Source organism: Pan troglodytes, chromosome 8 (genome assembly GCF_028858775.2).
Source record: "Pan troglodytes isolate AG18354 chromosome 8, NHGRI_mPanTro3-v2.0_pri, whole genome shotgun sequence".
NCBI lineage: Eukaryota > Metazoa > Chordata > Mammalia > Primates > Hominidae > Pan > Pan troglodytes.
In genome coordinates, this window is record NC_072406.2 from 116,096,207 (window position 1) to 116,124,179 (window position 27,973).

At 36.3% G+C, this 27,973-nt stretch overlaps 1 protein-coding gene across 4 annotated transcripts in view; it reads left to right on the forward strand.

Moving 5' to 3' along the window:
• Positions 1 to 27,973, forward strand: part of SLK (STE20 like kinase) — a 67,809-nt gene that overhangs the window by 20,975 nt on the left and 18,861 nt on the right. For 3 of the 4 annotated variants that reach the window (XR_010146714.1, XM_508017.7, XM_001137318.6), the window contains exons 2-12: positions 2,282 to 2,446; positions 10,245 to 10,293; positions 10,637 to 10,786; positions 16,543 to 16,615; positions 16,763 to 16,957; positions 17,511 to 17,592; positions 19,085 to 19,213; positions 19,813 to 21,171; positions 23,204 to 23,334; positions 23,553 to 23,676; positions 25,851 to 26,030. Coding sequence is in view for 3 of the 4 variants with exons in the window: in XM_508017.7 (XP_508017.3) it covers positions 2,282 to 2,446; positions 10,245 to 10,293; positions 10,637 to 10,786; positions 16,543 to 16,615; positions 16,763 to 16,957; positions 17,511 to 17,592; positions 19,085 to 19,213; positions 19,813 to 21,171; positions 23,204 to 23,334; positions 23,553 to 23,676; positions 25,851 to 26,030 (2,637 nt within the window). In the remaining variant the exon portion in view is untranslated. The remainder of the gene's footprint in view (positions 1 to 2,281; positions 2,447 to 10,244; positions 10,294 to 10,636; positions 10,787 to 16,542; positions 16,616 to 16,762; positions 16,958 to 17,510; positions 17,593 to 19,084; positions 19,214 to 19,812; positions 21,172 to 23,203; positions 23,335 to 23,552; positions 23,677 to 25,850; positions 26,031 to 27,973) is intronic. The other variant, XM_063781157.1, reaches the window with a different exon arrangement.

Sequence of the window (27,973 nt, forward strand, 5' to 3'; positions counted from 1 at the left end):
TGTTCCATTAATGGAACGCTAAGCTTGTGGGGGTTATTTATATCCTACTGCCCAAGGTAATTGCCAAGGTCTGATTTTTCACAAAAAAAATTTGCAACCTGTAGCATAAATGGGTTAATTTCACACACAAAAATTTGCAACCTTCGGCATAAATGGGTTTCAGCCTCCAGCAGAAAGGGCTTTGGAAACAGACCTGGATTTAAATTCTGTTTCTGCTTCTTACTAGCTACATGACCTGGGAAAGCCTTTTAACCCCTCAAAGCTCATTTATATCCTCCTTTAAAGTAGAGGTAATAATATATCATGGGGTTGTTGTGAAGATTAAATAGTAATAGTAATTACAGCTAACATTTTTGAATCCTTCTATATATGCCAGATAGTATATTAAATGTTTATATGTGTTTTTTTTTTACTTGGCAGATATATGTTATCTTAATTCTCATGAACTTGTGAGATGTAGATAATTTTTACTGATGAGGAGACTAAAAGAGGGATTTTGTAAATTGCCCCAAGCAACACAGCTAATAAGTGGCAAAACCAGAATTTAAATCCAGCAGTCTGACCCACCAGAGGCTGTGATTTGAAATGCTGTCCCCTGTGTATATGAAGCCCTTAGCACAGTGCATAGCCATAGCATGCATTAATTCATATTTATGTTTAGGCTGTCTTTTAAAAATAGTGTGTCAAGAGAATGAGAAGACAAGCCACAGACTGAGAAAATATTTGCAAGACACATATTTGATAAAGGAAAGTTATCCAGAATATGCAAATAACTCCTAAAACTTAACAATTAGAAAGTGAACAGCCCAGTTAAAAAATGGTCAAAAGATTTGAACAGACATCTCACCAAAGATTTGACAAATAAGTATATGAAAAGATGCCCAACATCATATGTCATCAGGGAATTGTAAATTGAAAAGATACAAGTACTACTATGTAGCTGTTAGACTGGTGAAACCCATGCTTGCTGGCAACCCCAAATGCTGGTGAGGATGTGGAGCAACAGGAACTCATTCGTTGCTGGTGTGTATGCAGACTCTTTCAGCCATTTTGGAAGACAGTGTGGCAGTTTCTTTTTTTTTTTTTTTTTTTTGAGACAGAGTCTTGCTCTGTCACCCAGACTGGAGTGCAGTGGCGCAATTTCGGCTCACTGCAAGCTCCACCTCCCAGGTTCACACCATTCTCCTGCCTCAGCCTCCCGAGTAGCTAGGACTACAGGTGCCCGCCACCACGCCTGGCTAATTTTTTGTATTTTTAGTAGAGACGGGGTTTCACCATGTTAGTCAGGATGGTCTCGATCTCCTGACTTCGTGATCCGCCTGCCTCGGCCTCCCAAAGTTCTGGAATTACAGGCGTGAGCCACCGTGCCCGGCCGACAGTTTGGCAGTTTCTTAAAAAACTAAACATACTCTTACGATATGATCCAGCAGTTGTACTCCTTGTTTATTACCCAAATGAGTTGAAAAACATGTCTACACAGAGACCCGCACATACATGTTTATAGAAGCTTTATCCATAATTGCCAAAACTTGGAAACAACCAACATATCCTTAAGTAAGTCAATGGATAAACTGTGGTATAACTAGACAATAGAATATTATTCAGTGCTAAAAAGAAATGAGTTATTACGCCATGAAAACATTAAGGAACTGTAAATACATATTACTAAGTGAAAGAAGCTAAACAGAAAGGTCTATACATACTCTGATTCCAAGTATATGACATTCCAGAAAAAGCGAAAGCAAAACTATGGATGCAGTAAAAAGATCAGTGGTTGCCAGGGGTTGGAGGAAGGAGGGGATGAGTAGGCAGAGCACAGAGGATTTTTAGGGCAGTGAAACTATTCTGTATGATATTATAACGAGGGCTACATGTCATTATACATTTGTTGAAACCCATAGATGCAAGAGCAAACTGTAATGTAAACTTTGGACTTGGGTGATAATGATGTGTTAATGTAGGTTCATCATAGCAACAGATGTATGACTCTGGTGTGCAGTGTTGATGGGGGGGTGGTTATGCATGGAGCACGAGGGAACTTTCTGTACTTTCCACGCAATTTTGCTGCGAACCTAAAACTTTCCTTTATCAAATATGTGTCTTGCAAATATTTTCTCAGTCTGCGGCTTGTCTTCTCATTCTCTTGACACACTATTTTTAAAAGACAGCCTAAACGTAAATATGAATTAAATATGAATTAAAACTTAAAATCTATTAAAATAATAAAAAATTAGAAAATGATGCATTTGAAATGTGACACTTCTGATACTTTCATTTTCAGGCCCAGAATAAAGAGACCAGTGTTTTAGCTGCTGCAAAAGTGATTGACACTAAATCTGAAGAAGAACTTGAAGATTACATGGTAGAGATTGATATATTAGCATCTTGTGATCACCCAAATATAGTCAAGCTTCTAGATGCCTTCTATTATGAGAACAATCTTTGGGTAAGTATTTTCTGTTGATCTAAAGGAGTAGCCAAAATGAGTTAATTGTCCTAAAGAGATGTTTATGAATTATTAAAACCTATTTTATGTCTTATCTCTTCTATTTAGTTACTTGTGTCACTTGAATGAGAGTTGATCTGCTGATAAGAGAGTAATAACAAAGTTATTCTCAGCTTCAACAGATGTTCAGATTTATGTTTCAGATTGTACAGTTTCATCATGATTGTTTGACATTGGATCCAGGTGGAAAAATTTGGTTAAGAATAATAAATTTCCTAAAATATGAAATTAGATGTCCTTGTTTATAATTTAAATTTAATCATTTAAAAGTTTTAAAAGTTTCTCTTAGAAATTGTTTATAATTTTTTATCCTAAACTTTTTGTAAATCTTGTAATAAACTGTAAAATACTAGAAATGTTAAATATTTATCGTATTATCAGGTTCAACTTTAGTGCATGATGTGATGGCTAAAGCTGTATGTATAAATTTTATTCATTTTCAGAAAATATTAAGGTACAAGTAGATATAGAAATAAAACTTTCATATTCATTATAATAATCTGTCAATCACTTGTTCTGTACCAACATTAGTTTAATCAAGAGGACTTTTTAAAATGCAGCTTCAGTCTTTCTTCCTGAAGGAAGAAGCAAAGTTTTATGAGAGAGAAGAGTAAGTAGTATAAGGAATACCCGACTGGATGCCTAAAGGTCTATATTTTTTTATCCTAGTGCTGCCACTTACGGAACTTGGATAAGTCAGTTAACTTTTATTTTTTTTAATTATTTTTTATTTTTTATTTTTTATTATACTTTAAGTTTTAGGGTACATGTGCACATTGTGCAGGTTAGTTACATATGTATACATGTGCCATGCTGGTGCGCTGCACCCACTAACTCGTCATCTAGCATTAGGTATATCTCCCAATGCTATCCCTCCCCCCTCCCCCCTCCCCACCACAGTCCCCAGAGTATGGTATTCCCCTTCCTGTGTCCATGTGATCTCATTGTTCAATTCCCACCTATGAGTGAGAATATGCGGTGTTTGGTTTTTTGTTCTTGCGATAGTTTACTGAGAATGATGGTTTCCAATTTCATCCATGTCCCTACAAAGGATATGAACTCATCATTTTTTATGGCTGCATAGTATTCCATGGTGTATATGTGCCACATTTTCTTAATCCAGTCTATCATTGTTGGACATTTGGGTTGGTTCCAAGTCTTTGCTATTGTGAATAATGCCGCAATAAACATACGTGTGCATGTGTCTTTATAGCAGCATGATTTATAGTCATTTGGGTATATACCCAGTAATGGGATGGCTGGGTCAAATGGTATTTCTAGTTCTAGATCCCTGAGGAATCGCCACACTGACTTCCACAATGGTTGAACTAGTTTACAGTCCCACCAACAGTGTAAAAGTGTTCCTATTTCTCCACATCCTCTCCAGCACCTGTTGTTTCCTGACTTTTGAATGATTGCCATTCTAACTGGTGTGAGATGATATCTCATAGTGGTTTTGATTTGCATTTCTCTGATGGCCAGTGATGATGAGCATTTTTTCATGTGTTTTTTGGCTGCATAAATGTCTTCTTTTGAGAAGTGCCTGTTCATGTCCTTCGCCCACTTTTTGATGGGGTTGTTTGTTTTTTTCTTGTAAATTTGTTTGAGTTCACTGTAGATTCTGGATATTAGCCCTTTGTCAGATGAGTAGGTTGCGAAAATTTTCTCCCATGTTGTAGGTTGCCTATTCACTCTGATGGTAGTTTCTTTTGCTGTGCAGAAGCTCTTTAGTTTAATTAGATCCCATTTGTCAATTTTGGCTTTTGTTGCCATTGCTTTTGGTGTTTTGGACATGAAGTCCTTGCCCACGCCTATGTCCTGAATGGTAATGCCTAGGTTTTCTTCTAGGGTTTTTATGGTTTTAGGTCTAACGTTTAAATCTTTAATCCATCTTGAATTGATTTTTGTATAAGTTGTAAGGAAGGGATCCAGTTTCAGCTTTCTACATATGGCTAGCCAGTTTTCCCAGCACCATTTATTAAATAGGGAATCCTTTCCCCATTGCTTGTTTTTCTCAGGTTTGTCAAAGATCAGATAGTTGTAGGTAAGCGGCGTTATTTCTGAGGGCTCTGTTCTGTTCCATTGATCTATATTTCTGTTTTGGTACCAGTACCATGCTGTTTTGGTTACTGTAGCCTTGTAGTATAGTTTGAAGTCAGGTAGTGTGATGCCTCCAGCTTTGTTCTTTTGGCTTAGGATTGACTTGGCGATGCGGGCTCTCTTTTGGTTCCATATGAACTTTAAAGTAGTTTTTTCCAATTCTGTGAAGAAAGTCATTGGTAGCTTGATGGGGATGGCATTGAATCTGTAAATTACCTTGGGCAGTATGGCCATTTTCACGATATTGATTCTTCCTACCCATGAGCAAGGAATGTTCTTCCATTTGTTTGTATCCTCTTTTATTTCCTTGAGCAGTGGTTTGTAGTTCTCCTTGAAGAGGTGCTTCACATCCCTTGTAAGTTGGATTCCTAGGTATTTTATTCTCTTTGAAGCAATTGTGAATGGGAGTTCACTCATGATTTGGCTCTCTGTTTGTCTGTTGTTGGTGTATAAGAATGCTTGTGATTTTTGTACATTGATTTTGTATCCTGAGACTTTGCTGAAGTTGCTTATCAGCTTAAGGAGATTTTGGGCTGAGACAATGGGGTTTTCTAGATAAACAATCATGTCGTCTGCAAACAGGGACAATTTGACTTCCTCTTTTCCTAATTGAATACCCTTTATTTCCTTCTCCTGCCTGATTGCCCTGGCCAGAACTTCCAACACTATGTTGAATAGGAGCGGTGAGAGAGGGCATCCCTGTCTTGTGCCAGTTTTCAAAGGGAATGCTTCCAGTTTTTGCCCATTCAGTATGATATTGGCTGTGGGTTTGTCATAGATAGCTCTTATTATTTTGAAATATGTCCCATCAATACCTAATTTATTGAGAGTTTTTAGCATGAAGGGTTGTTGAATTTTGTCAAAGGCTTTTTCTGCATCTATTGAGATAATCATGTGGTTTTTGTCTTTGGCTCTGTTTATATGCTGGATTACATTTATTGATTTGCGTATGTTGAACCAGCCTTGCATCCCAGGGATGAAGCCCACTTGATCATGGTGGATAAGCTTTTTGATGTGCTGCTGGATTCGGTTTGCCAGTATTTTATTGAGGATTTTTGCATCAATGTTCATCAAGGATATTGGTCTAAAATTCTCTTTTTTGGTTGTATCTCTGCCAGGCTTTGGTATCAGAATGATGCTGGCCTCATAAAATGAGTTAGGGAGGATTCCCTCTTTTTCTATTGATTGGAATAGTTTCAGAAGGAATGGTACCAGTTCCTCCTTGTACCTCTGGTAGAATTCGGCTGTGAATCCATCTGGTCCTGGACTCTTTTTGGTTGGTAAACTATTGATTATTGCCACAATTTCAGCTCCTGTTATTGGTCTATTCAGAGATTCAACTTCTTCCTGGTTTAGTCTTGGGAGAGTGTATGTGTCGAGGAATGTATCCATTTCTTCTAGATTTTCTAGTTTATTTGCGTAGAGGTGTTTGTAGTATTCTCTGATGGTAGTTTGTATTTCTGTGGGATCGGTGGTGATATCCCCTTTATCATTTTTTATTGTGTCTATTTGATTCTTCTCTCTTTTTTTCTTTATTAGTCTTGCTAGCGGTCTATCAATTTTGTTGATCCTTTCAAAAAACCAGCTCCTGGATTCATTAATTTTTTGAAGGGTTTTTTGTGTCTCTATTTCCTTCAGTTCTGCTCTGATTTTAGTTATTTCTTGCCTTCTGCTAGCTTTTGAATGTGTTTGCTCTTGCTTTTCTAGTTCTTTTAATTGTGATGTTAGGGTGTCAATTTTGGATCTTTCCTGCTTTCTCTTGTGGGCATTTAGTGCTATAAATTTCCCTCTGCACACTGCTTTGAATGCGTCCCAGAGATTCTGGTATGTTGTGTCTTTGTTCTCGTTGGTTTCAAAGAACATCTTTATTTCTGCCTTCATTTCCTTATGTACCCAGCAGTCATTCAGGAGCAGGTTGTTCAGTTTCCATGTAGTTGAGCGGCTTTGAGTGAGATTCTTAATCCTGAGTTCTAGTTTGATTGCACTGTGGTCTGAGAGATAGTTTGTTATAATTTCTGTTCTTTTACATTTGCTGAGGAGAGCTTTACTTCCAACTATGTGGTCAATTTTGGAATAGGTGTGGTGTGGTGCTGAAAAAAATGTATATTCTGTTGATTTGGGGTGGAGAGTTCTGTAGATGTCTATTAGGTCCGCTTGGTGCAGAGCTGAGTTCAATTCCTGGGTATCCTTGTTGACTTTCTGTCTCGTTGATCTGTCTAATGTTGACAGTGGGGTGTTAAAGTCTCCCATTATTAATGTGTGGGAGTCTAAGTCTCTTTGTAGGTCACTCAGGACTTGCTTTATGAATCTGGGTGCTCCTGTATTGGGTGCATAAATATTTAGGATAGTTAGCTCCTCTTGTTGAATTGATCCCTTTACCATTATGTAATGGCCTTCTTTGTCTCTTTTGATCTTTGTTGGTTTAAAGTCTGTTTTATCAGAGACTAGGATTGCAACCCCTGCCTTTTTTTGTTTTCCATTTGCTTGGTAGATCTTCCTCCATCCTCTTATTTTGAGCCTATGTGTGTCTCTGCACATGAGATGGGTTTCCTGAATACAGCACACTGATGGGTCTTGACTCTTTATCCAACTTGCCAGTCTGTGTCTTTTAATTGGAGAATTTAGTCCATTTACATTTAAAGTTAATATTGTTATGTGTGAATTTGATCCTGTCATTATGATGTTAGCTGGTGATTTTGCTCGTTAGTTGATGCAGTTTCTTCCTAGTCTTGATGGTCTTTACATTTTGGCATGATTTTGCAGCGGCTGGTACCGGTTGTTCCTTTCCATGTTTAGCGCTTCCTTCAGGAGCTCTTTTAGGGCAGGCCTGGTGGTGACAAAATTGGTCAGCATTTGCTTGTCTGTAAAGTATTTTATTTCTCCTTCACTTATGAAGCTTAGTTTGGCTGGATATGAAATTCTGGGTTGAAAATTCTTTTCTTTAAGAATGTTGAATATTGGCCCCCACTCTCTTCTGGCTTGTAGGGTTTCTGCCGAGAGATCCGCTGTTAGTCTGATGGGCTTCCCTTTGAGGGTAACCCGACCTTTCTGTCTGGCTGCCCTTAACATTTTTTCCTTCATTTCAACTTTGGTGAATCTGACAATTATGTGTCTTGGAGTTGCTCTTCTCGAGGAGTATCTTTGTGGTGTTCTCTGTATTTCCTGAATCTGAACGTTGGCCTGCCTTGCTAGATTGGGGAAGTTCTCCTGGATAATATCCTGCAGAGTGTTTTCCAACTTGGTTTCATTCTGCGCATCACTTTCAGGTACACCAATCAGACGTAGATTTGGTCTTTTCACATAGTCCCATATTTCTTGGAGGCTTTGCTCATTTCTTTTTATTCTTTTTTCTCTAGACTTCCCTTCTCGCTTCGTTTCATTCATTTCATCTTCCATTGCTGATACCCTTTCTTCCAGTTGATCGCATCGGCTCCTGAGGCTTCTGCATTCTTCACGTAGTTCTCGAGCCTTGGTTTTCAGCTCCATCAGCTCCTTTAAGCACTTCTCTGTATTGGTTATTCTAGTTATACATTCTTCTAAATTTTTTTCAAAGTTTTCAACTTCTTTGCCTTTGGTTTGAATGTCCTCCCGTAGCTCAGAGTAATTTGATCGTCTGAAGCCTTCTTCTCTCAGCTCGTCAAAATCATTCTCCATCCAGCTTTGTTCCGTTGCTGGTGAGGAACTGCGTTCCTTTGGAGGAGGAGAGGCACTCTGCATTTTAGAGTTTCCTGTTTTTCTGTTCTGTTTTTTCCCCATCTTTGTGGTTTTATCTACTTTTGGTCTTTGATGATGGTGATGTACAGATGGGTTTTCGGTGTGGATGTCCTTTCTGTTTGTTAGTTTTCCTTCTAACAGACAGGACCCTCAGCTGCAGGTCTGTTGGAATACCCTGCCGTGTGAGGTGTCAGTGTGCCCCTGCTGGGGGGTGCCTCCCAGTTAGGCTGCTCGGGGGTCAGGGGTCAGGGACCCACTTGAGGAGGCAGTCTGCCCGTTCTCAGATCTCCAGCTGCGTGCTGGGAGAACCACTGCTCTCTTCAAAGCTGTCAGACAGGGACATTTAAGTCTGCAGAGGTTACTGCTGTCTTTTTGTTTGTCTGTGCCCTGCCCCCAGAGGTGGAGCCTACAGAGGCAGGCAGGCCTCCTTGAGCTGTGGTGGGCTCCACCCAGTTCGAGCTTCCCGGCTGCTTTGTTTACCTAAGCAAGCCTGGGCAATGGGGGGCGCCCCTCCCCCAGCCTCGCTGCCGCCTTGCAGTTTGATCTCAGACTGCTGTGCTAGCAATCAGTGAGATTCCGAGGGCGTAGGACCCTCCGAGCCAGGTGTGGGATATAGTCTTGTGGTGCGCCGTTTTTTAAGCCGGTCTGAAACGCGCAATATTCGGGTGGGAGTGACCCGAGTTTTCCAGGTGCGTCCGTCACCCCTTTCTTTGACTCGGAAAGGGAACTCCCTGACCCCTTGCGCTTCCCAGGTGAGGCAATGCCTCGCCCTGCTTCGGCTCGCGCAGGGTGCGCGCACCCACTGGCCTGCGCCCACTGTCTGGCACTCCCTAGTGAGATGAACCCGGTACCTCAGATGGAAATGCAGAAATCACCGTCTTCTGCGTCGCTCACGCTGGGAGTCAGTTAACTTTTATGAGTCTGTTTACTCATCTGTAGGATGAGTAATGATCTACCTCCCAAATTATTTTCTGAATAATGTAATGAATTTGAAAACAATTTCTAATTGGCAAGCACTTGTAAAAAAAAATAAAGCATTATGCTGAGGGAAAAAAGGCAGGAAGCTACCTAATTAATTAAAAATATGTTATTTTTTAAAATTATAGTTATTATTAATGTGGTGTTTTCTGAAATTATTGTTCAGGGCTGTGGCAGAATGTTTCCAAAGATTATAATGCAAATGAACCCCTAGACTAGTTAATAAACAGATAAGACCTTTACTTGGGACTATTGCACAATAAAAATTTAGACAACTGTGAGGGGAAGTTTAGTGGGAGACATAAATGTTAATTAATCAAATAATCACAATAAATATAAAATTACAACTGTGGTAAGGGTTAAGAAGGAAAGGTACATGGTGTTATGTCTTACCAGGGAAGTCAAGATAAGCACCTATCAGCAGGTAATAATTGAGCTCGGATCTGAAGCTTTTGTGGGTATTTCTTATGTTTTTTTTTTTTTTTTTCTAAAAGAAGTCTCTGTATAAATATTTTCAGGATTTATTCCTATTTAATACAGTTTAAAAATCCTATTTAATACAGTTTAAAAAAACAAATGTATATTTGTTCACTTAAAACACAAGTTGCCTTAAAAATATAAGTAATAAAATCTTTCATTGGTGACCAAATAGCTGTGCAGTACAATACCAAATGAAAAAGTTCTGTACCTGGTAGTTGTAGAGAAGCAGGGACAGTAAACATGGCAATTAACAAAAATGCCCATGCTTTCACAGTGGGCTTTATCAAATGCATATTGTCTGAGATTTGTAACTCTTTTGACAAAATCTTCGTTTAGTATATCGTTTCCATAACCAGATTATTTGATAGCTATTTCTTTATCTTTTTTGCTAAGCTGAAGAAAAAATACTGAAACTCAAAACTCCATGTAGTTTTAGACACACGCTTTTTTTTTTTTTTGCATGCAGATCCTCATTGAATTTTGTGCAGGTGGAGCAGTAGATGCTGTGATGCTTGGTAAATACCTTTCTGTTCTTTATGTTCATATCTTAAATTATACTTGATAAGATGAAAGAATTTCAACCATATATAAATATATTCAAATATATAAGTATTGAGTAAAGTTCAGTAAGTTAAATCAACTCAAGTATGTTTTTATATTCTTGGATAATTATAGTAAAATTCTAAAATGAAATGTTGAGTGTGTCAAGAATGTGATCTTTGTAGATATAGTTCTTTTAAAATAAATTCCCTGCATATGATCTTTGACAGTGATGATATATACAGAAAGGTATATAGCCTGCTAATATGTTTTCACTGTATAAAAAGCAGATTTTTTTTTTTTACTTTCTCCTTATAGAACTTGAAAGACCATTAACTGAGTCCCAAATACAAGTAGTTTGCAAGCAGACTTTAGATGCATTGAACTACTTACATGATAATAAGATCATCCACAGAGATCTGAAGGCTGGCAACATTCTCTTTACCTTAGATGGAGATATCAAATTGGGTAAGTTATTCACTTAAATAAAACATTAGAATTTTTACTCTGAAATTTCCATCTTTATGTATGTGACTTAATGTGGTTTTATTACTACTTAAATATGTGAAACATGGAGAACTAACTCCATGCTAGTTTTTAAAAAACACTTTTTTAGGTAAATATTCATTTTTCTATAATTTCTAAATATCAGCACCTAATTGAATGCTTTAAAAAGAAGATAAGAAAGAATGAATTTTTATTTTCAAAAAGGCATGCTTTTTAAAGACCAATTTCAAGTTTGTACCCTTAAATTTTTGTACGTAGACTTAATACTTGTAAATGTTTTATGTTTAGAATATAATATAGTATGTAAAACTGCTCAGTTTTTTCTTTATTTCCAAAGTTCATGTCTAGTGAGTTTTTCCCCATGTTTAGTTTTATATTCTATTTTATTGATATGGTACGTTGACTAAACTAACAAAGTAATCTTAGTTCTGAAGAGAATACCTAAACGTAAGGACTAGAATTTTTAATTTTACTCTTTATACTGAGGGAAGAAATGTTACCTTCATAAGAAGAATTAGATGTAGGTCTTATGAAAGTTATAGCGCTCTTTACCCAAGATAGGAATTATTTAAAAAGTCTAGAGATGAAGTCCAAATTTGTATATTTTGGAAGGCTATTCAAAGGACAAAATATATTCAGAAGTCAAGTTGATACCAGTGACTATAGTCATTTCACTTTACTTTGTCAAGACATTTAAACAGATGGTGTACTAAATTTTATTCTTTTTAATTTTTTTTTAACGGAGTCTTGCTCTGTTGCTTAGGCTGGAGTGCAGTGATGTGATCAGAGTTTACTGCAGCCTTGAACCCCTGGGCTCCAGGGATCCTTCCACCTTATCCTCCCTAGTAGCTGGAACTGCAGGCATGCACCACCACGCCTGGCGAATTTTTAAAAATTTTTTGTAGAGATGAGGTCTTGCTCTGTTGACCAGACTGGTCTTGAATTCCTGGGTGCAAGTGATTCTTCTGCCTTGGGCCTCCTGAAGTGAATTTTAACCTTTTGATTGTGAAAAATTACAGATATAGAAAACCACACCAGAAATTGTGTAGCTTAAGTTTAGTACTTTGTAGACATAGCTTTGTAATCACTACCTAGATCAAAAAGTAGAACTTTGACAGGCACCCCAGAAGCTCTTCCGTATGCCCATCTCAGCCACTGCCCTTCTCTTCTCCACATTTTATCCTGACTTTTATATTATTTCCTTCCTTGTGTTTCTTTATGGCTTAGTCACCCAGTATTCATCTCTAGATGTTAGGGTTTAAACTTGCTCATATAAAACTTGGGTTTTTAAAGTCTCTTAACTTATAGGCCTTCCCCTATTCCTTTCTTTTCTTTATATTATGGCATGTGTAATGGGGGATGAGGGCAATATCACCCACATGGGTGCAAAAATTAGTTCTTTAGGGCCAAAAAAAACCTTATGCATTACAATGGTTTGTGACCTTCCAAAGGCCCCAGTACATGAAGAGATATAACACTGTATCTATGGCATTAAAATTTTATGGGAGGAGGGATGATGTGAGAAAAATGTTTAAAATGACTCCTTAGAGGGGCTAGTAGTGAAACACTGATCCATGGAACCTGGGCTGTTTGGCCTGTTGTGTTTCCCTCAAACTGCATTTTGCTATTGCATACTCCTGATGATTGAAGTTCCTTTCTGTATTTCCTTCAGTTTGGCAGATGAATCCAAAGGCTTGATCAGTCTCAAGCCTGATCCTTTGGCAAGACTTACAGGTGGTTTTGCATTCTTTCATTGGGAGGCACACCGTGTCTGCTTTGTGCCCTTTTTTGATGTTGCATCTATTGAGGCTTAATGCCTACACCTCTGTCTTTTGGGGTTGCAAAACGAATTCCATTATTTTGTTTTCATTATTTTCGATAATGATTTTGATATAAACACCAATTATTTCATTATTTTCATTCATTATAAAATTAGTAATGAAGATAATGACTTGGCTGTCGCTTATCCTCAATTGATGACCAGTGTTTTAAAAAATATTGTTAGTTCATGGATTTAATTTTATTTGGTTGGTTTCAAATCCATTGCAGTTTTTATTCTTATTGAAGCTCATGTTGTTTCATCTTTAGTCAGTGGGGTTTTCTTCGTGTCTGCTTGTTGGTCTTCTTGACAGCACTAGTAATCTTTGATAGCTTACTTGACAGTTCTGAGATGTTTCAGGCTCATCTGTGTATTTCCTGTGTCAGACCTGTAATTAACCATTTCTTTTTTCTTTTCTTTCTTTTCTTTTCTTTTTTTTTTTTTTTTTTTTGAGTCAAAGTCTTGCTCTGTTGCCCAGGTTGGAGTGCAGTGGCTGATCTCAGCTCACTGCAACCCCCACCTCCTGGGTTCAAGGGATTCTTGTGCCTCAGCCTCCTGAGTAGCTAGGATTACAGGCATGTACCACCATGCCCAGCTAATTTTTGTTTTTTAGTAGAGATGGGGTTTCACCATGTTGACCAGGCTGGTCTGGAACTCCTGGCCAGAAGTGATCTGCCCACTTCAGCCTCCCAAAGTGCTGGAATTACAGGTGTGAGCCACTGCACCCAGTGTAATTAGCCATTTCTTCAAGAAGCCCTGGTTTCTTTTAGTAGAATATAGTATTTCAAGACCACAGTCTGGTGTAAGAGATGCTTGCAGTTTTCTATATTGGCCATTGTTCTAGGACTTTTCAAAGGACAGAGCTAGAACCCTCATGAGTTCATATATATTTCCTATTCAAATTCAGGATAAAGGTTTTTAAAATCTAACCTCTGTAATAAATGTGCATCTCCTTTCTTCTATGTTGAGAGTTCTGGTTCTCAAGGACATTGATAGGTTTAGGATACCTCATAATTCATTTTAACCCTCATTTCTATATTTAATGCTCACCACCACTCCTTATGTTGATGTGTCTTTGGTGATGTTGGTTATCTGAAGCTCAGCTTTTGGTAGATTCCTCTGAAAGGACTCTCTGAATTCTTACATAGTGATAACAGTTGTACCCTTATAGTTGAAGGTTAGTTTTGCTGGATAACAAATCCTTGGCACAAATTTCTTTCCTTCAGCATCTGAAATATGTTACTCTGTTTTCTTCAGTCATGAAGTGTTGCTGTTGAAAAGTCTGATAATCTGAATTTCTTCATTGTAAGTCATGTGCTCTTTTTGCTTAGATGCTAAAAGTTTTTTTTTTTTTAAGACCAGTAGTTTGACCAGTCTTTTCTAATAAATATATTTTTTTTCTTTTCTTTTTTTTTTTTTTTTTGAGATGGAGTCTTGCTCTTTCACCCAGGCCGGACTGCAGTGGCGCTATCTCGGCTCACTGCAAGCTCTGCCTCCCGGGTTCACGCCATTCTCCTGCCTCAGCCTCCCAAGTAGCTGGGACTACAGGCGCCCGTCACCACGCCCAGCTAATTTTTTGTATTTTTCGTAGAGACGGGGTTTCACCGTGTTAGCCAAGATGGTCTTGATCTCCTGACCTCGTGATCCACCCGCCTCGGCCTTCCAAAGTGCTGGGATTGGTGTGAGCCACCGTGCCCGGCCTTCTAATAAATATTATGCTCTTACAATATTCGAGTGCTTTCTTCCCCACCCCCGACAGGAAAGTTTTCTGGAGTTATAGATCTGAGCATTTGTTTGTTCCCTTGCATTGACTTGCTTCTTTGGAGACTTTTAGTATTTGTTTGTTGGGTCTTTGCCTGTTGTCCATGTTTGTAACTTTTTCTCAAGTCCTTTTTAAGCTTGCTTTCTTTTTTATTGTAGGAAAATATATACAACATAAAATTTACCTTTTTGATCATTTTTAAGTGTACATTTCTGTGGTATTAAGTACATTCCCATTATTATACAACCATTACCATCACCCATCTCCATACCTCTTTTCATCGTGCAGCAGTTAAAGTCTATACCCATTAAACAGTTAGTCCCCATTTTCCACTCCTCTCAGCTTCTGGCAACCACCATTCTGCTTTCAGTTTCTATGATTTTGACCACTCTAGGTATATACGTATGTGGAATCATACAACATTTGTCCTTTTGTGACTGGCGTATTTTACTTACCATAACGTTCTCAAGGTTCATCCATGTTGTAGCGTATTTCAAGTCTTCCCCTTTTAAGATTGAATAATATGCCATTGTATGTATATAACACATTTTGTTTATCCGTTCATCCATCAGTGGGCACTTGGGTTGCTTTCACTTTTTGGCTATTGTGAATAATACTGCTATGAATGTTGGTGTACAAATGTCTGTCCTACTCCCTGCTTTTAATTCTTTTGAGTATGCACCCAGAAGTGGAATTGCTGAATCATATGGTAATTCTATGTTTAATTTTTTTGAGGGACCACCATGCTGTTCTCCATAGCAACTGCACCATTTTACATTTCTAACGGAAATGTACAAGGCTTCCAGTTTCTCCGCATGCTTGTCAACACTTTTTTTTTTTCTATGCTACATCCATCCTACTGGGTGTGAAGCGGTAATGGGTATGAATTTGTTGTATTATTTGCTCTTGCTTTCCCTAGTTTAGCCTTTGTTTCTAAAGTTTTTCTTTTTTATTTTAAATTTTTTCTGGAGCTCTGTCGCCTTTCAGAATTTTTCTAATTCTGACTTACATGGCTCTTTTATGTTTTTCATCATTTTTAAAAGTGTCCTAGCTTATTTTGAAATAGGATGTTACAGTTTTGATCAATTTTGGGGGCATTTTTTTTGTAAATATATTGAAATTTTATTTGAATATAGGGACATACTTGTGTAAAATAATGTGTACCTTATCAATATACTGAAGGTTTAGGAATTGTAAAATAATAGTTAGTTGACTAAAATATTTGTAATTTCTGTTTAATTTACAAATACTTCCAGAGAACCTTCCATTTCTGCAACACAGATATATAGAACAATCTTATCCCCAAGAACCATATAATAGTTAAAAGTAATTCAGGCAGAATTGCATGACCTTTAAGAGTTCTACAACAAAAACAACAAAGGTTAGAATTGTGAATATGGCTAATAATAGCTACCATTTATTGAGTGTATACTCTGTGCTAGGCATGAGCATCAAATACTGAATTTTTGGTACTTATTCAACTTTGAGAATTGTCGCATCAAATGTGAAACTTAAAAATTCGTGCATTTATAGCATGAGGTGAATTATGCAGCAATAGCAGTTTTATGTTGCTGTTAATGTTGTGTGAACTCCAGGCTGAAAAGGTGGGATTAACAACTGAAAAAGCTATAATGTTACTGTTCTGTATAATTTAAATCAGAAAACATAAGGTTCCCAATTTTTTCTTGACAATATAATTTTATGAGGAATTTAGCAAGACATACACTGTCCTAAAGGTTGCTTTAGTATAATTTCTATTTTTCACACTATAGAAAAAATGTTAATGACTCTTAGTTTAATTGTGCCACATAGCACTAGTTGGCATTTATTTTGAAGTGGATAGACTGGTCTGCTTTTAGAGTTACCATTTTTTATTTTCAATTTTGAAGGATTTGTCATCTGAAGATAAGGTGGTATTAAATGTATTGATAATGGGATCTTTAGCAGGTTTTTTTGGGAGATGGTAGAAAGAGATGGTCAAGATTAAGATGGGAGAGACATCTTTTTCTTTCTGTTTAACTTACTTTTTATAATAAGATTAGCCTTATTAAAGACTTAAAATGCTTTTTCTCCCCATTGAATACAATGAACAATGCTTAAAAGTTCTCATTAATGCTTTTGTGTGATTATTTCAAGCGGATTTTGGAGTATCAGCTAAAAACACGAGGACAATTCAAAGAAGAGATTCCTTTATTGGTACACCATATTGGTATGTATTCAGTTTTATGAATTTATAGTATTAGTCATGTCAGCAGTTATAATTACTCATGAATTTTTGTCCACATAATTGATTATACCATGTGTTTTGCAATCACTGTTCTTAAACATGTTAACTTTTAATTATCTGTCTTCATAGGATGGCTCCTGAAGTAGTCATGTGTGAAACATCTAAGGACAGACCCTATGACTACAAAGCTGATGTTTGGTCCCTGGGTATCACTTTAATAGAAATGGCTGAGATAGAACCACCTCATCATGAATTAAATCCAATGCGAGTGCTGCTAAAAATAGCAAAATCTGAGCCACCTACATTAGCACAGCCATCCAGATGGTAAAAATATTCTTTAAAAAGCTTAATAAGAAACAAATGATACTAGGAAGCAGAACTTGATGTTATATTCTCACAATTTTCCAAGAGTATTTAAAATTGGATACATGGTTCGAAGACTATATGAATTAGAAAAGTGATTTTTGGTATATTTCTCTTAAAGACCATTAAAACTCTTCGAGCTCACTTTTCCCATATATCTGAAAATATGAATGATTTGAGTTTTGCATGAGAAAGGTATTTTCTGTACTATGAGGAAGTGAGGTATATAGATTGATCTATATTTGTGAAATTTATTAGAAATTTTGTGCTTTTTGGCATACTTGTGAGTATATGGCTGTCTCAGTGATTATGTACCTACTTACATATATGTCTAACATGTATTTACAGATGAATAAGTTTTACAAAATCTTAATAGTCTCATTAACTAGTTATTTAAATGTTGAATTAATACTATTACATACATAATGAAACTTAAGCATAACTTATCAAAGAGTTTTGTTTGATTTGATTAACAAGAAAGTAAAATAGAATGTTGTTAAAATTTATTTTAAAGGTCTTCAAATTTTAAGGACTTTCTAAAGAAATGCTTAGAAAAGAATGTGGATGCCAGGTGGACTACATCTCAGCTGCTGCAGGTAAGAGAGTATGACAACAGCAAATAATATAATTATTTTAACATCTCTCTAAGAATGTAATTTCATATTCAGTGTGCTTTCTTTCGACTTAAATTTCCCTGTGGAGAGTCAAAATGGCAGTAGTTAACATTTGCTTTACAAAATAAATGCTGCTGTTACCATCAGGCATTTAGCTTAAACGTCATTCCTCCTGTGCTTTTTTGATTCAGTTTAATTATGTTCTTTTCATTTTGGTAGTTATTTCCATTATGTCTCTCCAGTTACTAGAAAGCAAGCTCCTTGGGGACAGGGGCCGTGAACTAATTAATTAAAAAATGTCTTACAGTGAGGGTAAATAGTAAATATTGTTGACTTAAAAAAATGTTGTTAAAGTGATTGGGTAAATTTAATTTTGCTTTATAGAAGGACTACTTGTAATATATTAATAAAAAATTGTCAGTTTTATAGGTGGGCAAATAAAATGACAAATCTTGAGGCAATTACTGTTAGGTTATTATGTAACTCCATCATAGTGTTTTAGATTGACCTATTTATCTGGGGGAATAAAGCAGGAAAAAATTGCTTTGTTGTGTGCAGCAAGTATACCCCTGGAACACACTTTCTATTATTATTTTGTTACCCCCACACTTGAAGCCCTTAAGTCTGCGACAGACACTGTTAAATGTTGAGTATACAAAGATGAATAAAATGGCTTCTCATTCTCAAGAATTTTAGAACCATGTCAAAAATACAGGTGTTTGTAGATACTTCTAACAGAATTCTAAAACTTTTTATAATTTTGAGGCTTTGATAGGGTTTATAGAGATGGTTACTTTTTAAGAAGTAATAATGAGGCCAGGTGTAGTGGCTCATGCCTGTAATCCCAGCACTTTGGGAGGCCGAGGCGGGTGGATCACCTGAGGTCAGGAGTTCCAGACCAGCCTGGCCAATATAGTGAAACCCTGTCTCTACTAAAAATACAAAAAATCAGCCGGGCATGGTGGCACATGCCTGTAATCTTAGCTACTCGGGAGGCTGAGGCAGGAGAATCTCTTGAACCTGGGAGATGGAGATTGCAGTAAGTTGAAATCGTGCCACTGCCCTCTAGCCTGAGTGATAGAGTGAGACTCTGTCTCAAAAAAAAAAAAAAAAAAAAGTAATAATGTAGTGACCTGACATTTGCTTTAAATTTCAATTAAAATTTTTTATTATGAAGTTTTCAAACACACAGAAAGTACATGTACCTACTACCCAGATATAACAATTCTTATCATTTTTGATAAATTTGCTTCAGATTCTTAAAAATGTACAGATCCAGTTGCAGGTAGTCCCTGCTTTTGCTCAAGCCCTCTCCCCTCTTTCTTTCTCAGATGTAGCATTATCTGAAGTTTTCTGTCATTTTCCTGCCCACATGTTCATATTTTTTACCACATAAGAATGTGTGTTGTGTGTGTTTGAAACTTAGTTTAGTAGTATTCCAGTTGTTGAGTATGTTCTTTTTAATGATCAACAGCATCCCTTTGTTACTGTTGATTCCAACAAACCCATCCGAGAATTGATTGCAGAGGCGAAGGCTGAAGTAACAGAAGAAGTTGAAGATGGCAAAGAGGAAGATGAAGAGGAGGAAACAGAAAATTCTCTGGTCAGTATTTAGGAAAGAAATTTCATTTAGTGAATAGAGTTCGGTTTTGAGGTGTAGTTGCTCCTGTATCTAAGGATTGATGGGTGGCAACGCAAAACCTTTAAATTTAGACCTGAAGATTAGTAGCAAGGTTGCTTGTCGCTGCACATTTTTGTTATATTTCCTTTTTTTTTGAGATGGAGTCTCACTCTGTCACCCAGGTTGGAGTGCAGTGGTCACCACAACCTCTGCCTCCCGGTGTCAGGTGATTCTTGGGCCTCAGCCTCCCGAGTAGCTGGGACTACAGGCGTGCGCCACCACACCCAACTAATTTTTGTATTTTTAGTAGAGATGGGGTTTCACCATGTTGGCCAGGCTAGTCTCGAACTCCTGACCTCAAGTGATCTGCCCTCCTCGGTCTCCCAAAGTGCTGGGATTACAGGTGTGCGCCACCGCACCCGGCCCATTTTTGTTATATTTCTTATGAGAAGAATTGTTAATTCTTTAAATTCAGCAACATTTACTGAATAAAGATCTGAAATCACTGTAGGTCTGTAAACATTGTTTTGGTCACTCTAAGGTCATGTTTTAACACTAAAAATACATTAAATCTTTTTTAGCCAATACCTGCAAGTAAGCGTGCATCTTCTGACCTTAGTATCGCCAGCTCTGAAGAAGATAAACTTTCACAAAATGCTTGTATTTTGGAATCTGTCTCAGAAAAAACAGAACGTAGTAACTCTGAAGATAAACTCAACAGCAAAATTCTTAATGAAAAACCCACCACTGATGAACCTGAAAAGGCTGTGGAGGATATTAATGAACATATTACCGATGCTCAGTTAGAAGCAATGACTGAACTCCATGACAGAACAGCAGTAATCAAGGAGAATGAGAGAGAGGAGAAGAGGCCCAAGCTTGAAAATCTGCCTGACACAGAAGACCAAGAAACTGTGGACATTAATTCAGTCAGTGAAGGAAAAGAGAATAATATAATGATAACCTTAGAAACAAATATTGAACATAATCTAAAATCTGAGGAAGAAAAGGATCAGGAAAAGCAACAGATGTTTGAAAATAAGCTTATAAAATCTGAAGAAATTAAAGATACTATTTTGCAAACAGTAGATTTAGTTTCTCAAGAGACTGGAGAAAAAGAGGCAAATATTCAGGCAGTTGATAGTGAAGTTGGGCTTACAAAGGAAGACACCCAAGAGAAATTGGGGGAAGACGACAAAACTCAAAAAGATGTGATCAGCAATACAAGTGATGTGATAGGAACATATGAGGCAGCAGATGTGGCTCAGAAAGTGGATGAAGACAGTGCTGAGGATACGCAGAGTAATGATGGGAAAGAAGTGGTCGAAGTAGGCCAGAAATTAATTAATAAGCCCATGGTGGGTCCTGAGGCTGGTGGTACTAAGGAAGTTCCTATTAAAGAAATAGTTGAAATGAATGAAATAGAAGAAGGTAAAAATAAGGAACAAGCAATAAACAGTTCAGAGAACATAATGGACATCAATGGGGAACCAGGAACAACTGAAGGTGAAGAAATCACTGAGTCAAGTAGCACTGAAGAAATGGAGGTCAGAAGTGTGGTGGCTGATACTGACCAAAAGGCTTTAGGAAGTGAAGTTCAGGATGCTTCTAAAGTCACTACTCAGATAGATAAAGAGAAAAAAGAAATTCCAGTGTCAATTAAAAAAGAGCCTCAAGTTACTGCAGTTTCACAGCCCACTGAACCTCAGCCTGTTCTAATACCCAGTATTAATATCAACTCTGACAGTGGAGAAAATAAAGAAGAAATAGGTTCTTTATCAAAAACTGAAACTATTCTGCCACCAGAATCTGAGAATCCAAAGGAAAATGATAATGATTCAGGCACTGGTTCCACTGCTGATACTAGCAGTATTGACTTGAATTTATCCATCTCTAGCTTTCTAAGTAAAACTAAAGACAGTGGATCGATATCTTTACAAGTAAGTGTACATGAGTCATTGTTTGGGATTTCCTTTGCCATTTTCTCAATTCAGAGTTTATGTGAAATTGATGTCTTGAAAATAAAACAGCATTAAATTAATGTAGTATTAACAATATAAATTCTTACAGCCTATGAAAGCAATTAAAAAGAACTAAGGAGATTGTGGATCTAATCTTTAAATTTTGTGGTAGGATCTACCTATTTTTGCAGACCTGATGCAGATAAACAGTGTAATATGGTTGCTTGGTGTGATTAGGTTCCTTTATTGGACATATCTAGATGCAACATTAGCAAGAATCAACAATGTATGAGAGAATTAGAAATTGAAAGAATGATCTCTTTTTAAGCACATTTAGGGTGTAAACAATCCTTGATTTACCATTGGCCCATACAGTCACAGACATTGCTACTGCCATGAGAACCATTGTGGGGAAAACAAAACAAACACTAAAGCCCAGAACACTTGGAGCTTTGAGTGTAATTCTCAAATTTTAGTGTGCTTAGGAGTTACTAGCGGCTATGTAGAAGTCTGGAGTGGGTCCCAAGAATCAGTATTTGTGAAAAAAAAGATCCCACAGAGTTCTGATGCAGGTGATCCATGGGCTGCCCCTTGGAAAATACTTCCTAGACCCTCTGGGTTGATAGTAGCAGAAGAGAAGACAGAAAAGCAGGAACAACCTAGGAAAACTGACATAGATGGATCTCTAGGGCATGAGTGATTAGTCTGCCTATGTGCCCCAAATTCCTAGGATTTTCTTACATGTATTCCTAGGATTTTCTTCTTTTTTCAGTTTACTTTCTTTCACTGACTGAAATAACCACCACTCTGAAATTCATTCACTGACTTAATAGCCTCTTTTAAAAATGCAAATAACTTGTATAAGAATGAAGAAGATATTAATTATTGAACTTTTAGTAGGAGCTGAAGAAATGTGAAGTTTGGAGGTTAAGGTGTAGATAGGTGTATTTTTTGGAGTCTGCCAACTTTAGATTTTAGAGGAATCCTGGGTAGGGTACCATAGTCCTGGACTCTGGAAGAAGAGCATGAGGATCCTGGAAGCTTGGAGAAGAGAACAGTAAGAGGAGAGGATGCAGAAAGGTTATTGGAAGGTGCCAAAGAGAAACTGTTTAAAATTTGGATGCATTTTGAGTTTAGCATTTTCACATTCCATTTTTGCTTCCTCTCCCTTCTAACCCTTTCTTCCATATCAACACCCAGTAAGTATCTGCCCTGAACACTTAGTTTACCAAAATGTATTTCTAGGAGTCTTATATGTCTGTTATTTCTGTTTGCATTTAAATGTTTTTGGATACCAGTTGAGGAATGAAGAGTTTAGTCTTAATAAAGAATTTTAGGTCATAGCTAGCAGCCAAATCTGGTACTTTTGGGTGCAGCAGAGGCACTGTCTTTCTAGTAACCCTAAAATCATACATATATCTCTGGCCCTGAGATGGAGGGAGGGGCTGTCGATGTTATTGTTACTGATTAAGTAGATTTTGATCCCCAGTGCTGGCAGTGTTTAAAAATTACCTGAGAGCTTTTTCAAAAAAAAAAAGATTTCCAGCTACCCTCAGACCTGTCAATTTAGTTTTTTTTTAAGAGATGAGCCCCACAAATTCATTTTTAATTGTTTTGTCAGTGAAAAAGCAGAGGTATCTGAGAAACTACAAATTGAAAGGATGAAAAAAAAGGATAACATGTAAAGTTCTACTGATTAGCTATGTGAACTGCTCATTATCACTTATGCCTAATTATAATGTGTCATAAAAGCTATACATGAACATGATCAAAATGCATACTTTGAAAAAATTTGATTTCATCTGTAAAGACGTGTAAGTCAGATGACATTTAAGGTGTTATAACTGGTTCCACAGATGAGTCTATTGCTTTATATTTATACTTTCTATGTGTAGTCTGCATGGCTGTTCAGTTGTTTTGTTTTAAAAAAGAAATGTTTAAGGAAGAAGAAAATGTTTTCTACCTCCAGTATTCCCTGTACAAAGCCTAACTAAAATAAAATCTCACTCAGGAAACAAGAAGACAAAAGAAAACATTGAAGAAAACACGCAAATTTATTGTTGATGGTGTAGAAGTGAGTGTAACAACATCAAAGATAGTTACAGATAGTGATTCCAAAACTGAAGAATTGCGGTTTCTTAGGTGAGTGGAGAAACAACGTAATTAAAACTGGTTTGTGACTTCTTTTCAGTCTCTGAAAAGTCAGAAGAATAGAGAAACAAGGGTAAATTATTGGCTAATTTTTTTTTATTCTTTTACTGCCGTTCCACTCGAAAGAATTTTTAAAGCTTAAAAAAGAAACGTATTTCAGAAGTGTAATTTTTGCTGTCTTCTCTATCATTACCATTAAATTTTATCAGACGTCAGGAACTTCGGGAATTAAGATTTCTTCAGAAAGAAGAGCAAAGAGCCCAACAACAGCTCAATAGCAAACTACAGCAACAACGAGAACAAATTTTCCGGCGCTTTGAGCAGGAAATGATGGTAAAGTCTGATTGTTACACCATTTTATATCATTTTGTGTTAATAATGACATTTACTGCATTAAAAACAGACAAAAAAGGTTGTAGAACTTGTTCTCTGATTGCCAGATTTCTCTAGCTTTGTGATTTATTTCTGGCATTTTTGCCCTTTTGGTGTTCTGGATGCCTTTTATTGATTTATTCTTTTTTCTTGAAAGGATTTTCTATCCCAGTCTACCTTAAGCTGGTTTATGGTGTGATGGGTTGTTTTTTCTCTCATGAAAACTTATGAAGCCAGTAAACAAAGTTCCTAGATTTGCCTATTGCTGGGTAATTTTTCAGTGCTCTAATTCGATCTTTCAGATTTGGAATCCAAGATTTTAAGCCAGTTTAGAGCAATTGCCTTCAAACCTAGCTGAGCAGTAGGACTCCTCAGGGGCTTTTTAAAAATGTGCTTTATTCTCTGGCTTCTACAGTTAAGCCTCCACATCTCTATTTCCTGCTGCTAGAGGAAATAGTGCTGACTAGTCCTGGGTAGCTGTCACTGAGTCCTTCAGTTTTTGCCTTGTGTCCAAAGTTGGAAAAGGAATTAGTAATGTAATATAAAATTTTTGTAATTTATGTTGACTATCTGCCTTAATGTAGGTTAGAAAAAGTATCATTTGAAATGTTATGGTACTTATGTTTTGAATATAGTCCTTGTGTTGACTTGTAATTTTAATTGATAAAGATTGTTTTGTGTGAACTGTGGATTGTTGATTACATGAGTTGGATCATAACTGAGATTTCCTAAGAAAATAGTGAACTTTTGTTCTCATTGAGTATTTTTATAGTACTTATATTGTTTTCCAAAACCTCATAAAATCTGTATTTCTCCCCCACCATACTTTCTAAAATGTTTTACTTTTCAATTTTTTTTAAAAAGAAAACATCCATTACAAATAAGTAACTATACCTGTATTCAAAAACAGTGTTACTGAGTGTTATATAAACAGGAGTCTTGTTGCAAGAGTAGATTTATAATTCCAAAAGATCTGTTCCAATAGAATAAGGTGTTTATTTTAAGAATCTTAATGTGGAAGATTGAATCTGAAAATGACAATCTTATTATTAAATAATGGCGATATTATTAATATTATTTTATTAAAGTAGACTTCAAATAAGCTCTTTGATTTATCAAAAATTTTATTGGATAAATATTGAAATTTTTCTGATTTGCCTTACTACTTCACAACAATTAGCTATTCTTCTGGATAATCTAAAAACTTTGAACATTCTACTAGTATAATAGAAAACAAATTTTGGGTCGGGCGCAGTGCCTTATTCCTGTAATCCTAGCACTTTGGGAGGCTGAAGTGGGCAGATCACTTGAGGGCAGGAGTTCGAGACCAACCTGGCAAACATGGTAAAACCCCGTCTCTACTAAAAATACAGAAAAATTAGCTAGGCAGGATGTCACATGCCTGTAATTCCAGCTACTCAAGTGGCTGAGGCATGAGAATCATTTGAATCTGGGAGGCGGAGGTTGTAGTGAGCAGAGATTGTGCCACTGCACTCCAGCCTGGGTGACAGAGGGAGATCCTGTCTCAAAAAGAAAAAACTAACAAAAACAGAAAAGAAAAAAAAAAAGACCAGGCCCAGTGGTTCATGCCTGTAATACCAGTATTTTGGGAGGCCGAAGCAGGAGGATTGCTTGAGCGCAGAAGTTTAAGACCAGCCTAGGCAACATAGTTATAGCCCTATCTCTCCAAATAAATAAATAAATAAATAAATAAATAAATAAATAAATAAAAAGATAAGTTGGTCATGGTGGCATGCACTGTAGTCCCAGCTACTTGGGAGGCTGAAGCAGGAGGATAGTTTGAGCCCAGGAGGCTGAGGCTGCAGTGAACTGTGATTGTGCAACTGTACTCCAGCCTGGGTGACAGAGTGAGACCCTGTCTCTAATAAATAAAATAGAAAAAAAATTTCCATGTTAGAAAAAAAGAACTCATTTTTTTGAGAATTTTCATAACATATTTTAGTGCATTTGACTTTTTCAGTATTGTGAAGGTTATAGTACATTACTAAATTTAAATACTAGTTATGTTCTCTTAGGAAACTAAGATAACTAGATGTTCTTAGGAAACATCTTTACTATAAGGCGTTAATATGGGTGATGGAAAAATTATCATCTTGAGCTATATTGTTTTACAGAGTAAAAAGCGACAATATGACCAGGAAATTGAGAATCTAGAAAAACAGCAGAAACAGACTATCGAACGCCTGGAACAAGAGCACACAAATCGCTTGCGAGATGAAGCCAAACGCATCAAAGGAGAACAAGAGAAAGAGTTGTCCAAATTTCAGAATATGCTGAAGAACCGAAAGAAGGAGGTAAGTGTAAACTACTGTTTTTAATTACTAAAGCTTTTTTTTTAAAAAAATTGTTTTAAGACTATCTAAGGATTTAGGAATACTAATAATACTTGAGAGGTAAATAGCACCTATTCATTCTTTCATTCGGTCTTCTCAACAGTCATATAGAGTTGTAATAAGGTCAATCATTATTCCCATTTTACTGCCAAGAAAACTGGAGTAAGAGAGGTTTTAGTGACCTGTTTAAGTTCACCTCGAGAGGTTTTAATGACCTGTTCACAGACTACCCCTAAATATCCAGCTAAACCTTGAATCAAGTCTTCAAATTGAGTTTAATCCATCTTATGGTCTACCATTGTCCTTAATGCAACACATTTAAGTCCTTATATAAAAGTATTTTTTAGAAAACTTACTATGTTGTGTTTGCCAGTGGCAGCAGTGATTCATTTTATTATTTATAAGTTATTTTTCATCTTTAATTCATACTTTCAACGATTTTGTTTGTTGATTAGCTTTATTGCCTTTCATGGGTATTGTGCCAAACAAAAGCTGAATAACCTGAAATTTGACATGCTATCTATAACTCATCAAATTGTGAGGTACTTCGAAGAACTAGAAGTGGAACATATCTGTAAAGTCATTTGATGAGAATGAGTTTTTTCATTGTTTCCTGAAACTGTTTCATATTGTTATAGAATCTGTTTGCAGTATAAAAGATTGTCATTGCTTCAGAAGGAAGATTTACTTATTATATTAGCATCTTTTTTTGTCCCAAATTAAAACTAAAAGAGCTTTACATCTAGGTAATTTTCAGAGATAATTTTATAATTTATTAACGTCTTCAGTATAGGAAGACAATTTGCCTTTTCATGATATAAAAGACACCAGAGACAATGATTGTGATCAATTTTATTAGGGTTGGAACAAACAGAAACCTCAGCCAAACTAATAAATGCATTTTCACTTTTGTTACACATCTCAAATACCCAGATTCATTGACCTTAACATTTAAATTGAGAAGAAAATTGAATGTCATACTGCTGAATCTTAAGGATTTGCTTTAAAAAGGGTAGAGTCAAACATTAATAAATACAGTGATTTTATGATTTCTTTAGATAAAGATGAATGAAATGGTATGTGATTTTATTTGATGTGGCTTCCATTTCTAAAAATCACTATTTTATTACTATTTCTTATGTTTTATGTAGAATTGCTGTATATACTGTGAGGTATGACATTACTGGGGCTACATGTTAATTTTCTCTCAAGTAGTTTTTGAGATATTCTTTATATCAGTTAAATTTAAAAAATTTTACAGATAAATATATGGTTTAATCCTAAATATAAAAGTCTCAGTTATTGTTTTTGTTTGGGGGTAGGAGAGTTTCAGCCACGAACATGTTTGAGATCATGATATGCATATTTTAAATAATTACATTATGTATTTTTTTTCCTTATTGCTAAACTTCTTGCATTTGGGGAGTCTCTTCCTTTTAATGGTGATTTGGTTTCATGAGGGATTACTGATGGGAAATTTTAAATACACGATGTTAAATCAAAATCAGTCTCTTTCACGGACCATCAATAGCATGTGGTGATTTGGAATCTGGTTTCTTTTGGTGCTTCTACTTGTAAACACATGATTGTTTTTCATAGTTGGATTACAGATCTATTGTTAGATGGAATATACTTCTAGTATTTTGAAATGATTAAAAGAAGGAGCTCTAAAATGTACTTCATTCTGTATTTTATCTGCTATAATAAATCATAGCTTACTAAACTTACTTTTAAGAGTGCTTATATTACCAATTTTTAAGTTGACAGGCTTGGCTTAACTTGTCAGCAAAGGGGAATATTCTAATCCTATTCAAGATCATCAGATACATTCATTTTTACCACACCGTGTATAAAATGGTGTGTTTATGAAAAAACTTAGTATCCATTTATTTCTCCTTTGTGTA